The sequence below is a fragment of the Dendronephthya gigantea genome, unplaced genomic scaffold (assembly GCF_004324835.1).
Source record: "Dendronephthya gigantea isolate DGI-Jeju-01 unplaced genomic scaffold, DenGig_1.0 000029F, whole genome shotgun sequence".
Taxonomy (NCBI): Eukaryota; Metazoa; Cnidaria; class Anthozoa; order Malacalcyonacea; family Nephtheidae; genus Dendronephthya; species Dendronephthya gigantea.
In genome coordinates, this window is record NW_021163039.1 from 791,819 (window position 1) to 813,897 (window position 22,079).

A 22,079-nucleotide genomic window follows, 5' to 3' on the forward strand; every position below is an offset into this window, starting at 1 on the left:
ATGTAGTTAAACAGTTTTATACAACCGCCCCCTGGTTGTTCTGCTCGCTTATTAAAACTCTACACCCAATGTTAATATTGTATGTAAATCACAATGTAGTTGATACTGAATTGTCGACATATCGGTAATGAAATCTTCTAGTTTTAAAACGCCAGGATGACAATCACGATTAACTTCGTTTATCAACTCTAAGCCACGTTATTTCATACACAACTATGGTAAATTGGCCGACTCAGATGCACGTTGATATAATATTCAAATTATATAATTATGTGGCAGACATCAACACGACATTAGCTTTAACAGTATATCCTCATTTTTTTATCAATATCTCGCAAAATTAGTAAATTCTTCTGTTAACGTCTTCTGCCTGACGTTCACAAGAAATTGATGTACTGCCGATTACGTCCAGCGACCAGCGCATGTGTATAGATATGTCACTGTCTACATTCAATAGCTACGTTTGCATGGTTGCATTATTGTGACATTTGGCGCCTCTGCAAGGCAAACGTCTTGTGTAAGGCTAGTTTTAGTTCAACGTTAATGTAGCCTACCTATTGACAACATGAAAAGAAACGAATAGAGCTGTGACATTAAGTCATATCAATTAAAGGCGTGTCAGCATCAGAGATGACAGAATCTTAAATTTAATATATATAATTCCGTAGACTGTAAAAAAGCATTAAGAAGAATCAATATTGAATCCTTTATACATCTTTGCTTCTGAACGATAATTACGATCCACAACTGCGCGGATTCTAAGAAAGTTTTCTTATTTAAAATCACAGGATTCCTTCAGCTGATTGTGTCGGTGTAGCTTCAACAATGCACTTCAATACCACGTAGCTATTTCATCAATACTAAAATTCTGTGATGTTTTTTGAGCCCCGAATCTATCGTGCGAAATCTATCTTTGAACCGCCGACCCGTAATATGTGTGGTTTCATTAGGAAAACCTACCGTGAAATATCCTTCACTCTGGTATTATTAAACACAGCAAGGGCTGTATCTACCTCGGAAGGTTTGTCGAACGTACCTGACTGAGAGTTTCCATAAGAAAGTTGAGACCACTTGTCAAAGCAGTTTATGTCACTTCTTGTATACTTTTGATCAGTAAATATTTTATCATACAATACTTGGAAGCGAACTCTAATTTCCACAGATAATGGTCATATCCCGCAGCGTTGTCAAATTCTTGCATAAATACGTATAAGTATACTTGATTTTGAACTAGTATAATTGTCATAGAAAAAATTGTCAAAGTTCCGCGTACGAACGAACAATTAAAAATTGTCGCATAAAAACTTGTCATAAAAAACTTGCTCGTCTGTAAGAGGCGTAATAAAAGTAAAGGTATTTATTGGTTTTTACAAGATTACTCGAATCCTACAGTCCTAAGCGAGGCTCTATAGCCAAGTGACGAGCTTTCCTAAAGGGTGTCCAAATTGTCTATTGAGCAAAATATCATTCATAGCGGCGTGCTTTTAAGGAGACTTGGCTCTAGTGCGCTGTGAAAAATTTTTTGTCACTCGGCTACGATGGCTAACTAGTGATGCTCCAGACAGTTTTGCGTGGGTCACTGATTTCACACGTTGTAAGAAAGAGTGCAAATTTTTACGGATAATTTTACCTCTGCTTGTTCTCAACTGTTTTCGATGCTTATTTCCTTTTTTACTTATACTATTACCTATTTCAACTATATTTTACATCCATGATTAATTGATTAAGTATAACCACACAGTGTACGCTACGTGCAATTTCCGTCCAAAAATTCTTAAGACGAAACAACCAGTATCACCGTGAAGATCTATCAAATAAATATTGTGGCATGCAATGTTTCAGTATACGTGTAGCTCTAAATACTTCATGTTCACTACGTTCATCAACAAATTCTCTACTTTCCGATACATATCTGCATTCTTCAGCGTGTAAGAGCTATGCTACAATGAATACGCATTCTAGTTAGTGCTTCTTTTGACAATAATAAAGTTTGTAATAAATTTTAAGCTATTCAGTCTTCAGAGAACCAACTCTAAATCGGATGAATCGAACGAGGTTTAGCTTAAAAGTTTGCTGACTCTTTTTTCCACTAATTCCTGAAATATCTCGTAGCATTCTTTAGCAGAATACCTTTCCTTTATCTCAGTCTTCCAGCACTTCTTCATGACATCATGTATTGCTGGGATGTTGATCGTTGTGTGATCGACCTTTGGACGATAATTACCAGCTATTTTTTCTTTGAACGTCACCTTGTCGATGGGCATAAGTTCTTTGAACGCCTGGGTGCCATACCACATCTCCCACAACATGATACCATAGCTGTAGATATCTGCTTGTTTTGTGCGATTCGTGAGGTCTTCCAGTACCTCAGGTGCAAGATAAGGCATGCTTACCTCAGTTTCCGAAAGCTGGCCCAAAATCCCAATATCGGATATCTTTGCTGTACCCTGTTCATCCACCTTTGGGACAGAATAAAAGGTTTGATATTAGAAGGTATTCTTTTCTTGGTGCCAAGTCATTTTGTGTATTAGATATGGGAAGCATTCATGATAATAGTACATATATGTACGTTGGAAAATTTTGTCGAATGCTCCAACATTGTGTCTTCTATTGAGTACGTTTTAGAATTACCTTATGGTATGAGAAGATGGATTTGGTGAAAGAATAGTTAACGGACTTCCATACTAGACGAACTTTTGATTTAGGCGGCAAAAAGGGAGTTTTCGAAAAGGACATACAAAGCATTGTAAAAGGTGTGCAAAGGTATACAAAAATTGCGTACTTCGCATAGCGAAACTACTCGACATTTGCAGCCAAACTTGGCAATTACACCAATTTCAGTATACCGGCTCTTTTTAGCTGTGGTGATTTATTTCCTTATATTAAGTTGGTCTACTACACTTGGTCCATTGGAGTGAAGGTCTTTAGAGACTTCTTGAGATAGGATGTATAATACGGGAAATAATAATCTTAATCATGCGACACTCGTGATCACTGTAGCTACTCAACCGATGGCAAGTGAAGCATACTTACCAAAATATTTTCCAGCTTTAAGTGTCTATGAACGAGGCCTATCTCATGGATGTAGTTTAACCCTCTTGCAATCTCTTTCGCCCATTTTAAAAACGTCTGAATTGCTTGGTTGATTGTCGAAGATTCTGCTGGCGTTTTTCTCTCGTCTTTTTGAATGAAACTTCTGAGGTTCTCCTTGCATAATTCCATCACGAATATAAACGTGTAATCATTAACATAGTGCGAAATATTCACCTGCGCTGTTCCAAAAACGTTGACCACATTTTCGTGCTTTAAATACCTGCAGCAAATGTGTAAAGCTCAAACATATTGGATATGTTTAAGGTGAACATGCTAATTTAACAGAAAATGTTTACCTCTCTATGTCAATACTTCAATGCTTTACTTATAGTATTGAGGGGTAAAAACGCTCTTACATATAAAAGGTTGAGAGTAAGAAAGGCGCTGGGTTGTCACCATGATTTTTGTTTTAGTATCATCGTTTTGGCCCGATTTCACTTCAATTTCATTGGAATAGATATTAGGAGTCCCCTTCTATCATAATAGAAGTCTCATAAAACCTACCTAATCGTCACTTCTTCATACAAGTAAAATCTTGAATTTAGATTATCAAATGGCTTTTTGAATACTTTCACCGCAACTTCCAAATCATTATTCGGATCTCGTTCTCTATCTATTCCGCCATTTCTGAGCTTACCACTGTACACCGTGGAAAACTTTCCTTCTCCAAGACACGAGTCCTCGTCCTTTTTCCATTCCAGGTGACATTCATCGACTGTTGCTGGGTAAAGTTCAATTCCCAGGGCTGGTATGATATATTCTCTCAATTCCATGCTTCTCTGAATGATCGGAGTATACTGTTCGGTTAGTTTTTCCTTGCTTCGTCTTTCACTCAACAATTTGGAAACCATTTTTCGATCGGCTTCAAGGAGCTTCGGAATTGCACTTGTATATTTTCTCATTAAGGTTGCCGTGTTCGCCATCTGCTCTTCGGCGTATTTAAGCACCCCATCTTCTTTTACGGATTTCAGGAACTTGTTGGATCTTCTCTCCAGATAAGCACGCGGGTTTTCTATATATTCGCCGAGTTTAAGTTTTTGAGAGACTTTGTATTGAATTGCGAACGCTCCAAAGACAGGAATACCGATGATGAAACCTGCTACGCCGACAGGAACCCAAAGAGGAGATATTGCTCCGACAAAAAGCCTGGCTGGTGTGAATAATTTACTTTTATTATCTCATCATGAAGTTTTGTTTCATACAAATCCTTTTCAGCACACTCAAGCTCCTCTTTGATCACATTCAACCTACATTAAGAACAAATTCAAATATGATGATGTGCAACCAGAGAAAAATTACAGCAGGTGGTACAATGTTTTACATCGTCTAGTACATACAGGGTGTATAAAGTTATTGAGCATGACATATTGCGTTTAACAAGAATATTTCATACACATGCTGCAAGAGCATTAACTGTTTAGCTTTCTAAGGATGCCTGTCGTATGTTAAGACAACGAAAAAATCTGATATTCGGTTGCGTTTCCAGGTTTTCCGCGTACTGCATGTGTCGAGACTACCCAGTGAGCTCCACATATATCTGGAGTAAGAACTTTGGGTGCAAAAAGTGAAGCCAAAGATAGCGGAAATTGAAGCGCTATAGTACGTCAGTTTCAGTCCCCTAACTCGCGCGGCCAAATATTTCTCATTGTTTTTGACCGGGAGTGACGTTCCCGAAACCCTCAGATTTTCGTGTTTTTCATCATTTTGAGAGCACAAGAATGGAAAAAATTGATTCATTTTACCGAGAATCTATTTCTCTGCATCTACCCGATGTGGGTGCCCCATTTTCCGACTGTACGAGTGAGTAAATATACCTTTTTCGCCGTAAATTCAACTACGCATTTCAGATTTGTTTAATTTTGAGTTATTTTCATAAATTTCCACCTTATGTTTTGAGTTTCTTGTTTCGTTTTTTGTTTCGAAACGCTTCAACACTACTATCCTCTCCGCCATCTTTGGCTTCACTTTTTGGCCTCACGGAAGTCTTAAGTTCTTACTGCAGATATATGTGGAGCTCACTGGGACTACCACGCAGTACGCAGAAAACCTAGGAACGAGGATGCTGGAAAGCCAAATAATAATTGCTCTTTCCCGCTGGGTAAAGATCAAATCGCTGAAGCAATATATTATACAAGACAGTGTTCATGCTTAAGTTGGTGTACCTCTTTTTGTATACGAAAATTAACCAACCTTGCAAGAAATTCATCCACAATTTCTCGATGAATATCTGAGTAGACTTGGTTTTTTCGCTCCCATTCAAGCATCAATTCTTCAAATCTGTATTGGACAGCTTTTACAATATTACTTTTTGTCTTGGCCCATGAATTTTCAATATGGGGATATGAACATTTAGACCAGTCGCAGAAGGTTTGCTGGAACTCTGGCGAATAGATATATTCTTCCAGTTTGTAATCAAGATATTTGGTTTTTTGGGCGATACGCGCTTTTATATCTTCTTGTAAAGATTGCTCGTGACCTGCGATTTTTTTCATACGCCTTTCGATCGAGTCCATTCGTTGACGATTTGTTTGGCTAGTGAAGATTATCTTTTGGTTGAAAGTGCTGGCAACTCTGTTGATGTACCGAAGTGCCAAATCCAACCACCTGGTAAATGGAATAAGAATTATGAGAAGATATTCCAAGAATAGATAATTCTAAGAATTCTAAGAATAGGAAACACATTTTTTAAACATAAAAATCAAACTATAACATCTCTTACTTCCAGTGGTTGTACAGTCTGGTATTTATTGTCCTTAAGATCATCCTCTCAATGCTTTCAAGTAAGTGATTGAATTCTGTTGTGACTCCGCCATATTGTTGCACTTTGATGGCTTGGGTTGTGGAAATGCATACAATTTGATGATACAAATTTTCATTTTGCCAGAAGTCGCTCAGCTTGTCGGAAACGTATTTCTTCACTTCCGCTTTTTGAGTTTCCTGAACTTGGTCCCATTTATTGCAGACAAAAAGTGAACATTCAGCTAAACGGTTGAACGTCTCATTGTGGCCTTCAAATTTACGTAATCTTTCTAAGATTTCCATTAGCTAGATAGTGGAGAAAACTCACGTGAATTCGGCAATATTCTCATATATGGGAAGTCCATCTTGTATGAGGACGAGGATCTTGTAATAGGAACTTTAAAACATCACATTTTTCATGTGTTGAATTGTCTTTGTAAGATGAAGACTTATTATAGCTTTAACACAGATTTCCACCTACAATTGAACTAATTTAGACACCGATCACTTTCAGTTTTGTAACGGTATCTCTGTCCTCAGAGCTTTTACATTTGGAAGATCATGTTAAAGCAATCATGCTATCATACTTTTGGGGTTAAAACTCGCTTTAACATGTCTAATTTTGATGCCGTGAACATGTTTGTGTGCATTACCTTTCCTTTTATATCCCTTTGTACTCCGCCAGCGTGAGACACATCGATGACGTAAATAAATGCGAAAGCATTTGGAAGATAATTCATCAACACGTTATCCATCACGTCGGATTCACCCAGGCCTGGAGTATCGATGATTACAATACCTTCCTAAAATAAACAGTTCATTGCAGTTTTTACTCGTCAATGGACTTTGATATAACATTAACGTCAATCGTTTGCGCAGCGTATTTGAAAAATGAAAAGTGGATAGAATTTTACGAAAGAAAGAGCACATAACATTCTGAAGGGTTCGTCTCTTTTGTTTCTGTGTATTAGGCCTTAACTATTTTGATTCTAGTGGTTATCTAATGGAAAAACAAAGTTCACCTCAAGTAATTCATGCGGCCAGAAGATTTCGACTTTTTCACAGCTAGATCCTTTTTCACGCTCAGTTTGCTCCAAGTACACAAATGGAGCGATTTGCTCTTGGTAACTTTCCCCACATTCTTCCTTGGTTTTCAAATACAAAGTTCTAGGTGGAGGCCTCTGTTGCCAGTTATCGTCGTATTTATAGTGAGTGACCAGTTTTCTTTCTTTTCCAAATTTCAGTTCGCATATTGCTGAAGTGGTGCACAAAACATGGTGGGGAAGAAGCTCTTCTCCGAGGATAAGATTCAGCAAACTGCTTTTCCCAGCACTACTTTCACCTGCAATATAATGCAAACGGTCTAATTCAATACGGACTTTCGAGACTAAATAGATATTCTCAGTGAAGCCGTACGATTGTTTAGTGAGCAGTCGTTTTTAGAATTTTTTTACAGGAATTGGGTGAAATTGGACGTAGCGTACACTCAAATGGATAGTCATAGATTTCATTGTCATTAATATAGTTATATCAGGAAAAGCCTGTCAACATTGAATGTTTGCATTGCAATTGCACTGCCATAAAAAGATAAACATGCAGTTTAACTTTGATGGGGTGCAGTGCACTCATAAAATGACAAACATTAGCTATAAATCTGTAATACATCCAGTGTTTACACGTGGTCACCTGCAATAAGAAGATTATAATCTCGTTTTCCTAAACGACCTATCTGTTCGCTTAAGGAAGCAAAAACACCTCCTCCAGAATAGTAGGAATTCATTATGACGAGCGCATCTTCATCCAAGTCTTGTAAACAAGTTGCAACATCGAAATACATTTGTTTCAATTTTTTTCTTTTCAAATTATCGTCCTCTTTAGCATTCGCTATTACACCGAATCCCTTGAAAAAGAAAATAAAGTTCATTAGTAGCAAATTTTCTATCTAAAACTCACTTAATCAAGTTCTCAGAATGTAAACTATATATAATATAACAAATTCATGTAAATCACCGTTGTGCCCTTTAAATATTTCCCACTACCAGAACTTTGTTCTTCTAACACTTCCTTTGCTTGTTTCTTCATTTTTTCAAGATTCAATTTTCTTCGGTCGTAGTCAATTTTTAGGAGTTTGAATATCTCTGCCATTTCCATTACATCGTCTACATCATCGATGCTCTTCTCTGGCATCTTGCTTTTTATTTTTGCTCGGATACGCTGTATGCTGTCTCTTTTCGTTTTCATTTCTATGTTCTATGTGTTTCAAAACATAATTATTTTACATTGGCCATGCACGCTTTGTTTTTAATGCTTTCGGCGCATGAGCAGTTGTGCATCGTTTGACGGAAGCCAGGTATGCTTAAGTAGCGTGAGTACTTCAACTGCACACATCCTAAATATCACAAAAATATTACCTTTCCAGGAAAAGGTTTAACATTTGAATCAATTTCTTTCAACACTTGCTTTGAGTTCTTCCTGTGATGTTTAAACAAATATATGACCTCGTTATTTACATCAACATATTTTGTTTTTCTTGCCTTCAATAGTTCACATGCCCGCGCTTAACAACAACAACTTTTTCTTGCATCAACAACATGCATTTGACATGCATTGGAATTATAAATGCAAATGCTGTGTACCTTTGTACTTCAAGTGTGACACTTCCAGATAGATTATCAAGGAGGTGGTTCACTGAATGGATATCTGAGTTTTTGACATATTGATCATTGACCTGGTAACGAAACCGACGTCTCATCAAAAATCAATGAAACCACAGACTGAGAAATACAGTAATAACATAGCATGTACCTTTATTAACTGATCCTGTGGCCTTATTATACCATAAAGCTGGCTTTTCGGATCAATATTTCGGAAGAGTAAACCTGGAGTCTATGAAGAGGTAAAACATAATGTGAGTATATTCCTTTATCAACTGATCCTGTGGCATTATTATACCATAAAGCTGGCTAAACCTGGAGTCTATGAAGAGGTAAAATATAATGTGGGTATATTCCAGGTCGTCACATAATAGAGTTGTTAACGAATTCAATAAAGTCACTTATATTTTTTTTTATAATTTTTTTTCTTAAAAGCTTACATTACAAGTTTTTCTTCCAGAATATAACATAAAATCTTTGGTTCTGCCATTTGTTTTCTCAAATGTTGCGCATATAACTTTATCCTTTAACAAAAAAATTTGAAATTAATATAGCGGTAATGATACTGGGTTTACCAGGTCTGCAGGGTGGTGACGATGTCAAGTTTTCTATTTCCACTAGTAGCACCAGTATTTTTTTCCTTTTCCACTTTTTTCTTCACGTCTTATCAGACTTATCTTACCTGGTCATCCACCTGTTTCATTTCCAATGATGTACATCTGGAATCTGTTTTTGGCAATTGTTCTTCGTCCCCATTTGTTCTGACTTCGGTCGAGCTGACTTCGGCCAAACTGTTTTCGGTATCAGTCGACGCCACATCTGGTATTTTTGCAGAGGTTTTATCACTTTCGTCGGTATTTTCATCTTGTTGCTCTGTGGTCTACATATTGTAGGAAAACAATCATTATTTGTCAATAAAGTGAACAGAACATTCAAACATAAAATTTTACGTTGGAAAATTTGATTTTCGATTGAGAAAAACTTTAGGGCAATACGTGGCTTCCTCCCTGTGCACATTTGTGGAAGTCATTTGTCACTTCTAAAAAAAGCTTGTTTTAGTTTGATTTTTCATGTTCCATACCTAATGTTAATAAGCTAAGGTTTTTGTTTAAGCTAATTTGCATCCACGAAATTTGGCATATAGAAAGTTTGACGTCTGAGACAAACCTTATAAGTTCTCGAGTATTTTAGTAGAACCTAACATTGGGCTGTTTCATATTATCTATTCAATAATTTTGATTTGAATAAGTATAAAGATATTTTCCTCTCATTTTTGTGAAGACATCTACCCCAAAAATCTCGAGTTGGACTGTTTCATATTTTCTAGTCAATAATTGTGTTCTGATAAGTATAAAGAATTTTAATTTTCTAAGTTTTCTTTTGTAAAGATATCTACCTGAAGAATCGATTCACCATTTTCTGTTTCTTCTTCATGCGCTACATCGTTCGGTGAACAAAGTATAGTGATTATTTCTTTATCCTTTATTCCAGTTGAATCCTGATTTATGATAGTAGCCGGTTCACAATTCCCCTCGTTTTCTGGCGAAGACATACTGTCGATATTTCGTACTGAATAAAACAGCTATAAAGAATTTACTTTAGTTAGCAGTCGAATATACGGTTTTGCGCGTTGTTCTGAAATTATAGTCTATGCTATAAGTTATAAATTTTAACGGAAGTCTAACTCTTAGACGTGTCGTGATCGATTTTGCGTGTTCAAACAGAAAACAAAGAAGCAGAGGTTATAAAAAATATGTGGTATTCGGTCCCCTGCTGTTAAGTTCCCTTTACAATTGTTTATGCTGCTCTTCCGCTAAACCTTCGCGAATGTTTCGAAATGACTTTGTATGAATCGTTTAATTGTTGTTTACACAGGAATTTAATATTATTTTCTGAGACGTATAAGGTTAGCAGTGAAAGGTGTGCCTGATGGACACCAAGATCGAATTAATAGATAATCCGTTTTCGCTTAAAAGAATAATGCGCGATTAAATTTAATACGATAAATATAATAACAAACAAATATAAATGTAGAAGTAAATTATAACCCAAATAAATATCTCTTAGTCATATATATAGACAGACTTTTATATGCGTGCATAACTCACTACACCAAAGCTCTATATTTTCTTATGAACAAAGCTGCTTAAATATAATTTATACTGCTGCATGTTGTATGTACCATTAATCATAATATATGGGCAATATAGCTAATATTAATAGCTATATTAATACGATATGAAGATTTCTATAGTTCTAATTCTAAGACACGGCAGTCATGAAGTTCAAATATTCATGCTGACGAAATTAAAAGCGAGCCACTGCGAATTATTCGTTCACGAGTTATGACTTTCATCGCAAAAGAAGTCATAAATTGTTATGTATATTTCACGCTTTGAATGTTTCATTCATTCCTAGAGTAGCTATAGTACTTACCTTCTCGTGTTGTAGAACGTACCTGACTCGCAATTTCCACTAGACAATTTCGCCCGAGACGTACAGTACTGTCCGTACAAAACTCTAATCACATATACTATAATATATAGATGGACATAGCCTATATATTTATAACCATCAATACTTAGAATTGCAGTCTAATATCTCGACACTTGAAACAACAACAATTAAAGACAATAGTGTTTAAGTTTGTCATGTTGTTTTGAAAATTCTTGCATATTTTACTGATGTAAAAAAACACAGCTCTCAAACAGTATGCCGATTCAGTCTTAATTCCTGTACCTATGCATGCGGTCCCAACAGCCACACAACGTATTGTATACTTGCAGTCGATAAACTTTATCAGCGGACAGAGAATTTAATGTGAGATCCCATAAATATAAATTTTAATGTGAGATCCCATAAATATCAATACAACTGTCAACTGATATTCTGATAGCTTGACTTATTTTATAATTACTGCATAAATTGATTGTTACGGATTGTGCTGAGTTTGAAATTTGTATACATTCGGAGCTATTGGCTGAGTACTCAACCTGTCTTTGAACTGTATACAAACAAAAATATATGTTTTATTACTATACATGACACCTTGACTATAACTTTCTCATACTCGCTTCCGTAGTGAAAATAACGAACCGAGTCACTACGGCATGAAAGGCGGATAACTTAACAGCAGGGAAGGAATACCACATATGCCGTTTATAATATGTTTGCTCTCAATGCCTTATTTTAAAGAATGCAGGTAAAATTTTTAACGAGACATCAAAGACTACAATATAATTTACAAGATTTGAAGTGAAGCATTATATTTCAAACAGACAATTTAGCTTCAAAAAGGTTCGAGTGTTATAATAAGCCTAATTATAATCGTGGGAACACATTGAAAGTTTTAAAAGAATTGATTGTGCAGTGACAAACACTCACTATGGAGACCAAAGCACATTATAGTAAATAATTCAGAGGCTCGGGTCCAGGGGTTATTCTAAGCTGGAATTGCTAACTTGCTAAAAATGTAGATTTCAAATGCATGTACTGTGAATGAGTTTCCAAATTATGTAACAGTTATTTGTATGAATTTGCCTAAATGCGTGTAAATGCGTGGAAAGTCGAATTACAGATAATGTTATGTACAATTTAGGAATCTCGAAAAGGTGAAGCTACTATGCGAAATATTTTTTCCACAAATATGTGTTTTCAGTAATGTTCTGAGTGTGCTAGCTGCAATACTTTAAGGGTAAATTTAAGGAAAATCCTGTTATAAACGTTAGAATGTGTTGTGTCATCGGTTTCACTTGGCTCGTTTTGTAATTCTCGAAACTTTCCAGAACATTTTTTGGCGGAATATCTTTTTTCAGCTTCTGTGGCCCAGCAGTTCTTCATGACATCATGTATTGCTGGAATGCTGATCTTCTTGTTATCTGCCTTTGGACGTATGTCATTGGCTATCATTTTCTGGAATTGGGCTTTTTTGATTGGCATGTGTTCCGTGAACGCCGGCATACCATACCACATCTCCCACAACACAATACCATAACTATAAATATCTGACTCTTTTGTACGATTCGTGAGGACTTTTAGCACTTCAGGTGCAAGGTAAATTATGCTTTTATCTGTTTCCAGAAATCGTCCCACGATTCCAATATCGGATATCATCGCTGTTCCATCCTCATTTTCCTGTTTAAAACAAAGATCGTATATTGTTTATTGAATATGTGAATCACGATGCAGTATTTTGCCAAATAGCTTAGCTGAGCCCGAAGGTCTTTTGGAAGCATATTGCTAGCGTTTCGCGGTTAGCTCTTTATAAAATTCAAGGGCAATATGCACGTATTTCCTGAAGAACAAGTATTGTCTCTTCAGCAAATTTTCATGGAGATTGCTAATCATTTTCAAGGGGACATTTTTAGGATTTACGAACTTAAGTTGATTACTTAGTTAGAAATTAAAAGTTTAAACTCTTCCAACACCTCATTAATACCATATAAATGTACATTATTATCTTAAAAGTTACAACAAGGGAGTACCAACCAAAATATTTTCCAGCTTGAGATGCCTGTGGATAAGTCCTCTCTCGTGAATGTAGTTGAGACCATCCGCTATGTCCATCGCCCAATTAAAGAATTTACCAATTGCCAGTTTGGTGTTTTCGGATTTCGCTGGTGTCAGATTTCGGTTTCTGAAAATTACACTTCTGAGGTTTTCTCGGCAGGCTTTCGTCACGAATATAAACTGATACATGTTAGATGAGAGAGATGTGATTCTGGCTGCCCCAAAGTACTTGAGAACATTTTTATGTTCCAAATCCCTAGAGTAAAAGTATAACAATTTGATTAGTTTTACGTTTTGTCTTTGTTGAAATGTTTGGGTAAGAACACGCACGTATGAAGATATCCCATTCCAAGCTGTCGTGGACAGTCGACCATACGTCGTCGGTATTGAATAGGCGAGAGGATTCCGCATAAAAATTTACAATGTTCAATTTATAGAGATTATTATGCATACATGCACATACCTAATTTGCACTTCTTCGTACAGAAAGAATCTAGTATTTGGTGCATCAAATGGATGCGTGAATAATTTCACTGCCACATCCATTTTAGAAATATCTGATTCTGTTCCACCAGCATCGTTTAGCTTCCCTTTGTACACAGTGGAAAACTCTCCCTCTCCGAGGCATGTAACGCTGTCTTCTTTCCAGTCAAGATCGTTCGCATTCACAGTCGCTGGACAAAGTTCAACTCCCAAGGGTATAATAGAATCTATTATCCTTGCACTTTGCTTCTGAATTGGATCATAGAGTTTAAATACATCGTCATCGCTTCGGGTTTCATTGGTCAATTGCTTCACCAGTTTCCGATCAGCCTCTATCAGAATGGGGAGTTGATCTGCATATTTTGATAGCACCGTTCTGGTGTGCTCCATCTGTCGTTGGGCATATTGTAACACGTGTAGCTTTGGGAGTCGCTCGAGGTATTTTCGTGATCTTTTTTGCAGGTAGTCACAAGGATTTGTTCTGTAATCATCCAGCTTCCTTCTTTCATCAACTTTCTGTCTTACCGCCAATGCTCCCAAAACAGGTATACCAAATACCAAGCCCGCCACACCGAATGGAATCCAAAGGGGGCTCGTAGCTCCGAAGAGGACTTTGGCTGCGGTTGGAATTTTACTTTTATTCTTCGTACAATCGGTTTGTCTTTCTACACTATGCATCGCCTTGTCAACACCTTGAAGTTCCTCCTCCAAAATATTCAACCTTTTTCAAAAGATAATTATACAATAGTCAAAGAAGGTTCTAAAAGATCCACTTATACTTGCTATATTTTAAATAAGAATAATTTAAACCAATCATATTGGACAGTTTTTGAAGTTAGATTTAATTTGATGGCTAAATTAGGAAAAGAAACATTTTGTTAGCCATTTTTCTTAAAGGGAAAACTTAAACGATACATGCATGAACCTTCGGAATATAAAATCTACGCAATGGGTCAAACCTTGTAAGAAATTCGTCCAGTAGCTTCCTGTGAATTTCATCGTACACATGACTGTTTTTCTCCCACTGAATAAGCAATTCTTTAAATTTGTAATCAATTGCTTTCTTCACGTTGCTTTTTGTTGTTTCCCAGTCGACTCCAGGCGGTGGAGATGAAGAGCGGTCCCAAGTGCAAAGCTTCTCTTCGAATTCGGTTGAATCGACATATCCAACCAGTTTGCCGTTGAGAACTTTGGTCTGGTATTGCACTCTTGTTTCCATGCTCTTTCTCACCTCTTGTCCTTGCTTTTCAATTCTCTCAATGCGTTCCTCGATCGAAGCCATCCGTTCACAAGTTTCTTGATGGGTTGATTGTATCTCTTGGTTAAAGAAGTAGGTTACTCTATGAATGTGGTGCAGCACTGCATACAACCACCTGGGAAAAAATATTTTAGAAAAAATATTTTAAAAACATGTCGCGTACAGTCAAGGCTTTTTCAAGTTCTACGATGGAAGAAGAAAACATTGGCAGAGGTATGTTTTTATTTCAAATTGTCAAAGTTCAAATTCTTCTTACGCGCATACTAATTGTGTTGCTTAGCAACAAAAATCTTGATTAAAAACCAACATGTAACAGTGAAAAAGAGCATTCAAATATCATATTTTGCAGATTTTTGGTGAACGTTTTTGTCGAAACAGTATGATGATACTTACTGCCAATGACTGTACAGTCTTATATTTATTGTCTTTAATACCATCGACTTTATTTGATGAAGTAAATGATTAAATTCCTCTGTGACTCCGCCATATTCCTGTGCTTTGATGGCGTCTGTTATTGACATGTACACCATTTGATGATTCAAGTTTGTATCTTCCCAACATTCGCTGAGCTTTGCAGTGACATGTTTCTTCACTGCTGGCCTTTCATCCTCTTTTACCAAATCCCATTTATTGCAGACAAAAAGCGAACATTCCGCTAAATTTTGAAGGGTTTCAACGGCTTTATTAGAAGACTGTACCACTTTTAAGATGTCCATCAACTACAATATTCAATAACCGAGAAGTATACTTCAACTGGTAGCCACCTGTTAGCACATCTTGCAGGGTAGCCAAATTTGATTTGCAGACTTTAATTTTTTATAGTGAAGTTTAGTATTAATTTTATATATGTATTGCAATTTTCTATTTACCTTTTCTTTCATGTCTTTTTGAATTCCTCCTGCACGGGAAGTGTCAAGAACGTAAATAAAAGCGAAAGCATTTGGAAGGTATTTCATCAAAACCTTGTCCATTTCATCAGATTCACCGAGACCTGGACTATCAATTATAACAACTCCTTCCTGAAAATATTGGAAAATGAATACAACATTTTATAGTACGATGGCAAAAAAAATTTAATTGACTGCATGGGTTAAGCTTTCAATATAGCCGCCGAAAAAATTTTAATATCGGTTGAAGTTCTAGCTTCGAGAAACCTTTATATACAAGATCACCTCAAGCAATTCATGCGGCCAAAATAATTCTACTCTTCCATATTCTGATCCTTTTTCTCGCTCCTTTGACAACATCTGCACAAAAGGGGCGATTTGATTATAATAATCTTCATTTTTGTCTAATTCGTATATTGCAGGCAAGCGACGCGTCGTTTCTTTATCACTTTTATAGTGAACGATCAGTTTTGGTTCTCCAAACTTCAGCTCGCATATCGTCGAGGTGGAACTCAGAACATGGTGTGCAAGAAGCTCTTCACCAAGAATAAGATTCAATAAACTACTTTTTCCAGCACTACTTTCACCTAAAAATTGTAATGAGTATTTATTAAATCATTTGAGTACAAACTATATTTATTCCAGGACCTTATGTTGTTGTTAGCACACAATGTATGACGTTCACTACCTGCAATCAGCACTTTATATTCAGTCTTCGTTAGGCTCTTTTTTTGTTCCTCCAAAGCTTTCAAAAAACCTTGGTCGCCATAATAGACGTCTAGAACCTCAAATGCGTAATCATCCAATTTTTTCACACAATCTTGAACTTCAAAATATAATTTCTCCAGTTTTTCTCGTTTCAACATATCTTCAGCTTTAGCTTTTGCAATCACCCTATATCCCTTTGAACATGAAATGCAGTGAAAAGATGTTGAGGGAACGAAAATTTCGAGGGATGTATTCATATTTACTGCGTGTATAATAACAATTCATTTTAGGGGTAGTAATGTACAATTAACTAATTACCACCCGTTTTTTTTCATAAAACTAAAATTAGTTAATATCCGTGTAGTATAGACATGATATTGGCCTTCAAGATGCGACATATATAAAATATAAACACAGCCGGGTGTATATAAAAAGCAAAAGATCATAGCCCCCTTCGGATAATAACTATACAGAAATTTGGAAAAATAGTCACCGTAGTCCCATTTGAATATTTTCCGCTGCAGGAACTTTGTTCTTTTAATTCTTTTTTCACTGTCTTAAGCATTTCTTCAAGATCCAATTTTTTACGGTCGTGTTTGATATGAAGCAGTTTAAATAATTCAACCATTTCGAAAACGTCTTCTATATCCCCGACGTTCTTTTTGGGCTTCTTCTCTGACGTTATTTTCTGGCCGTAAAACGCCTTTTTCACTTGGGAACTTGGCTGTTCATATTTCTAAAAAAAACAGAAATTCACTTCGTATTATGCCATCTTGTGGAATCATTTTTATCTATTTGATATGACGTGCAATACTGGTTTCGTAACGTTTTCATTTCATAACCCAGGAATACCATTTGCCTTTCTTCATGCCTGGTATATATTTTGCCATAAGTATAGTAAAGAAAATGTCGTTACATCACCTGTGATACACTGTGATAACCTGCCTGGGTGGCCTGCAATGTTTCATACACGTTGGTTGAGGGTCGTTGATCTTTTGGGATGACCTGTAAAGTTGATCTGATTTAAATAAGAACAAGCACTTTGACGATTCAATTTGACGTTATATAATTTATTAGATCTAACTAATGCTCAATGCCGTTTTTCTTTAAGTCAAATTACGTACCTCATAAGTGGAGTCTGTTGACAGTTCTTTGTTTCAGCATTCGGGATTTCTCCTTTCGCTTCAATTTCTTTTGCCGTTTGGTATGAAGAACTATCAGGGTCTACGTTCTCCCATGATTCCTCCCTTTCTGGCGAGGACATACTGTCAATTTTACGGTTTGTTGAAATATAACCTTTCTACGGACTTTGCGGATTTGAAGAGATCGCCAACTTTATGCACTTACTCTCTTTAGCGCTCTTTCCTCACTAAAAGTTAGACAAGCAAAGTTATTTTCAACACACAAGGATATTGATCTCTCGTTATTAGGATGTTCGATGTTAATAGTCTTATTATTATCACCCGAAGTGATGTTATTCTTTTACTGAGGAAAATATCATCACTTCGAAAAGAAACGAGAAAGAAATATTATCACTGCAGAGAGAAATATTATCATTGCATGAAGAAATATTATCACTGCAGAAAGAAATATTATCACTGCAGAAAGAAATATTATCACTCCAGAAAGAAATATTATCATTGCAGAAAGAAATATTATCATTGCATGAAGAAATATTATCACTGCAGAAAGAAATATTATCACTGCAGAAAGAAATATTATCATTGCAGAAAGAAATATTATCACTGCAGAAAGAAATATTATCACTGCATAAAGAAATATTATCACTGCAGAAAAAAATATTATCACTGCAGAAAGAAATATTATCACTGCAGAAAGAAATATTATCACTCCAGAAAGAAATATTATCATTGCAGAAAGAAATATTATCATTGCATGAAGAAATATTATCACTGCAGAAAGAAATATTATCACTGCAGAAAGAAATATTATCATTGCAGAAAGAAATATTATCACTGCAGAAAGAAATATTATCACTGCATAAAGAAATATTATCACTGCAGAAAAAAATATTATCACTGCAGAAAGAAATATTATCACTCTGCCGAATACCTCGAGTGGGGGGTCGTTGAGTCGCAACACATATAGTACACATATAGTATACAAACCTAGCTTACAGTGTTAAATGTATTCATAAATCTGTAAAGATGCTGAAACAAAGCGTAAAAAAATACTACTGTCAGAGTTATGTTTTAACATTACTTCAACATTATATTTCATTATTTTTTATTAGCTTGTCAGAATCGGTATTTTCTTGTTTTCAAGCAAACAACATTGTTCCCGGCTTGCGTGTGGTCTCGCGTGATGTTCGCGATTTGTAATCACAAGTGAATACTGATATTCCCAGAGGTAGTTCTAAAATTAGCTTGGTTGGATAGCACTCATAGGCATAACAATGTAAAATATCGACGCTGGAATTTTATGCATGCATGTTAATTAATTGAAGCGATTACTGTCTTATTAAACGCTAATTATTATGAATTCCCCTTATAATGCAGTCTTAGTTTATCGTGTATCAACCTTAGACAAAGCCTGATTCTGTGAAAGATAACCAAGATTCAATATGAAAACAAGGCAGCGCACATATCCGCTGTAGTCTCCCGTCTCAACAGGTGATATCGGTGTCTTTTAAAATTACAGTCTTACAGAACTCATATAGATGTTATATTGCCGCATAGGGCCGGTTGTATCAAGCCCGTTTAGCTTAAACGGTGGATAAGTCAAAACTGAATAACACTCTTACATCTCTCTTGAATGAGTCAACTTGAATATTATGCACTGAATATGCAGTTGTAAACAGTATCTTTGTATTAAGTTTGTATAAAAAACATTTAGTTTGCTTCTAGAATAAAACGATAGATTTGCTTTCTATATTTTGAATTTAACCACTGTTTAAGCTAAACGGGCTTGATACAACCGGCCCCTGCTCTATAAATGAACTTCAATCATGACCGAAATGTTGTAGATTGTTGCAATGGGAAGCGAATGTTTAGTACTATATCAACACCAAATCGCCAATTCTGTATGTATATCAGTCGTACCTCTCCTTACACATAAAATGTAAAAAAAATATAGCCAGGGCATTACCTATAGGCTATATATATATATACATATATTTATATAGATGTTGTCGAACATACCTGACTGTAAGTTCTTTGGAACCTGAGACTGTCGAAGCTCATCGATTCACCTACGATATACCACGCATCAACATATATCTAATTATGTAATACTTGGAAGACAGTGGGAATGTTTGTCTCCCGCAGTTATTTTAAAACTTCCTGCATAGTTGAGATATATAGTTCTTTTTAGTTTATGTTACTTAATGTAACATGTTATTCAAAGTTCTCTGATAAAGGCCCTGGATCAACGACTTAGAATAAACAATTTAGCTGGTAAAGATCACAATTTTTTTGTCTACATTTGAAATATGTTGTTTTATACGATCACATGCCGGTGCATTGTTAGGAGATTTGTTTTATATCGGTTGGATATTAATTGTGTCTTATGCACCCATTGTTATTGCTTAATTGTCATGAAAACAAAAATTTGAATTTCATACAGTAGCAACTAGTATCATTTCACTATGACGGATATTGAGTCATGTAATTTGGAAATCTGAACAACATAACTCTGACATCGAGGGTTTGCGGCCATCGAACAAATACGCTTGGCGAATCAAAACAATATTAGCAAGGCTTATAACAATAAATTTTATTAGATTCAACAAACGAATTCATTGACAAAACGTAAGATTTTTCAGAACGAAGCGATGATGCTGAATTCATGCGTACTCCAAATGGAATGAAATATACATCTTTTACCAGTCTAGAAAATTTTTTGAAATTCGGCGAAACAAAATGCTGACTCTCATCGTTTTCGCGTAACTCGTATTTTTATTTCTTCTACAAAAATATTTTTACATATTTTTATTAAAAGTTGGAGAAGACTTAATAAGCCTTGTTTTAGCGGTTCAGACTTGAAGCTAATAGGTTTCCCTGTGCGAATCGTAGTTAGATAATAATTATGTGCAATATTTAACAGTTATTCTGCGAACTCGAGTCGTATATGAGCTGATTGTGAGCAGAATAACTGTTTTATTATATACACAAACTTTGTCGCCCTGTCGGTGTATTTTGGTGCGCTATTATCAACTAAATCTTGGATTTCTGTTTCACTCAACTCCCAAAATCTTTCAGCCAATTTGTTTACTTTCACTACCAGACAGATATGAGCTAATATCTGTCTAGTAGCCAACAAATGAAATTGCAGCATACCTCATATCTGGCGCTTGTGTGTATAATAAAGGTTATTATAGGTACTAGTTCCTAATTCTTACTTTTTGCATGCATCCGTTGAATTTTGTAATTACGTAAGTCAGTTTCAATACTAGGAGATTATATTAAATGTTTAGTGTCGGTCGCATTTGTTTCGTCATTTAATCCCTGTAACTTTTCGTAGCATTCTTTGGAGGAATGCCTTTCTTTTACCTCAGTGTCCCAGCACTTCTTCATTAAAGCATGTATTAGTGGAATGTTGATCGTTGTGTGGTCCCGCTTTGGACGATGCCCACCAGCAATTTGTACTTGGAAACGGTCTCTTTTGATAGGCATAAGTTCTGTGAACGCCTGGGCGCCATACCACATCTCCCACAACACAATACCATAACTGTACATATCTGCTTCCTTGGTACGATTCGTGAGGTCTTCGAGTACCTCAGGTGCAAGATAAGTTATGCTTTTCTCAGTTTCCAGAAATTGACCGACAATCCCAACATCTGATATCAACACCGTCCCATCCTCGCCTTCCTGTAAGAAAAAGGTTGATGCTTAAATATTTCTTCAGCTGCGCTTGTGATCCCTCTTACAGCGAATAACGGTTGCGCCAATATCAGGTGTTTAGTAAGTATAGAGTTCGTCATTCGGAGTAGTGCTATTTAGTTTTTAAACCCAAGTCACATATAGGTTAAAACGGGGGTAATTAAAGCGCGCTTCAAAGCTTTTATATTTCTTCGCTGCATGCATATCTATGGTCTCAGTCATATCACATCAATTATACAACAGTCAACAACAATCTAAAATAAACTACAAGGTACCAACCAAAATATTTTCCAGCTTGAGATGTCTGTGGATAAGTCCTCTCTCGTGAATGTAGTTTAGACCAGCTGCTATGTCCATCGCCCTCTTAATGAACTTGTCAATTGCTTGTTTGCAGTTTTCAGATTCTGCAGGTGTCTCATTTCTGTCTTTTAAAACGACATTTCGTAGATTGTTTGTGGCTGCTTCCATCACGAATATAAAGTTGTACTTGTTGGATGAATGAGAATCGCTTATTCTGGCTACTCCATAGTACTTGAGAACATTTTTATGTTGTAAGTCCCTAAAGCAAAAGGTAATATGTGAAAATTTAATTAGCCATCAAGTTTTGTTAGTAGGCCTTTGAAACTAGGCCACTCTTCGTATTGTTCTAATTTAAATGATGAATACTCTTGTGCGCAATTATATCACATGCACTCTCTATATTTAAACGTTTTCTTTCCAAAGTCGCTAAAAATATACTTGCCTAATTTGGACTTCTTCGTACAGAAAGAATCTTTTATTTGGATCATCAAATAAATCCTTGAATACTTTCACCGCCACGTTTATTTCAGAGCATTTTAGAGCATTGTTTAGCTTCCCAGGGTACACTGTGGAGAACTCTCCCTCGCCGAGACATTCTTTCCATTCA

At 36.0% G+C, this 22,079-nt stretch overlaps 3 protein-coding genes across 3 annotated transcripts; all 3 read right to left on the reverse strand.

Annotated features, from left to right (window-relative positions):
- Positions 1–1,316: 1,316 nt before the first annotated feature.
- LOC114524107 lies at positions 1,317–11,052 on the reverse strand. Its single transcript, XM_028545224.1, is given in 17 exon segments — positions 1,317–2,459; positions 3,034–3,313; positions 3,598–4,267; positions 4,270–4,340; positions 5,284–5,697; positions 5,813–6,138; positions 6,486–6,635; positions 6,855–7,174; positions 7,519–7,732; positions 7,843–8,082; positions 8,244–8,304; positions 8,469–8,560; positions 8,638–8,718; positions 8,927–9,010; positions 9,169–9,366; positions 9,883–10,068; positions 10,923–11,052. Coding segments are annotated over 16 exon segments (3,759 nt in total). The 5' UTR covers positions 10,039–10,068; positions 10,923–11,052; the 3' UTR covers positions 1,317–2,057.
- Positions 11,053–12,140: 1,088 nt separating this feature from the next.
- On the reverse strand, positions 12,141–17,200 carry LOC114523921. The gene is made up of 10 exons (XM_028544983.1): positions 17,174–17,200; positions 16,825–17,067; positions 16,312–16,525; positions 15,909–16,210; positions 15,606–15,755; positions 15,130–15,455; positions 14,438–14,851; positions 13,459–14,199; positions 12,975–13,251; positions 12,141–12,620 (listed from the first exon to the last, which is right to left on the reverse strand). Exons 1-10 carry the CDS (start codon positions 17,198–17,200, stop codon positions 12,141–12,143), a joined length of 3,174 nt encoding a protein of 1,057 aa, XP_028400784.1.
- Positions 17,201–20,245: 3,045 nt separating this feature from the next.
- Positions 20,246–21,979, reverse strand: LOC114524106 (serine/threonine-protein kinase STY8-like). Its single transcript, XM_028545223.1, has 3 exons — positions 21,915–21,979; positions 21,452–21,731; positions 20,246–21,160 (listed from the first exon to the last, which is right to left on the reverse strand). The coding sequence occupies exons 2-3, from the start codon at positions 21,638–21,640 to the stop codon at positions 20,750–20,752; spliced, it is 600 nt and encodes a 199-aa protein (XP_028401024.1). The 5' UTR covers positions 21,641–21,731; positions 21,915–21,979; the 3' UTR covers positions 20,246–20,749.
- Positions 21,980–22,079: the final 100 nt, after the last annotated feature.

What these genes read in the sequence shown, in the direction of transcription:
- LOC114524106 (XM_028545223.1), bottom strand. Translation starts at nt 21,640, where the DNA reads ATGGAAGCAGCCACAAACAATCTACGAAATGTCGTTTTAAAAGACAGA. An exon ending in TCAAGCTGGAAAATATTTTG is followed by an intron (nt 21,161 to 21,451) that starts GTTGGTACCTTG and finishes TTTTTCTTACAG; the next exon opens with GAAGGCGAGGATGGGACGGT.
- LOC114523921 (XM_028544983.1), bottom strand. Translation starts at nt 17,200, where the DNA reads ATGAAGAAAGGCAAATGGTATTCCTGG. An exon ending in ATATAAAGTGCTGATTGCAG is followed by an intron (nt 16,211 to 16,311) that starts GTAGTGAACGTC and finishes TACAATTTTTAG; the next exon opens with GTGAAAGTAGTGCTGGAAAA. An exon ending in AAAAAGACATGAAAGAAAAG is followed by an intron (nt 15,456 to 15,605) that starts GTAAATAGAAAA and finishes TGAATATTGTAG; the next exon opens with TTGATGGACATCTTAAAAGT.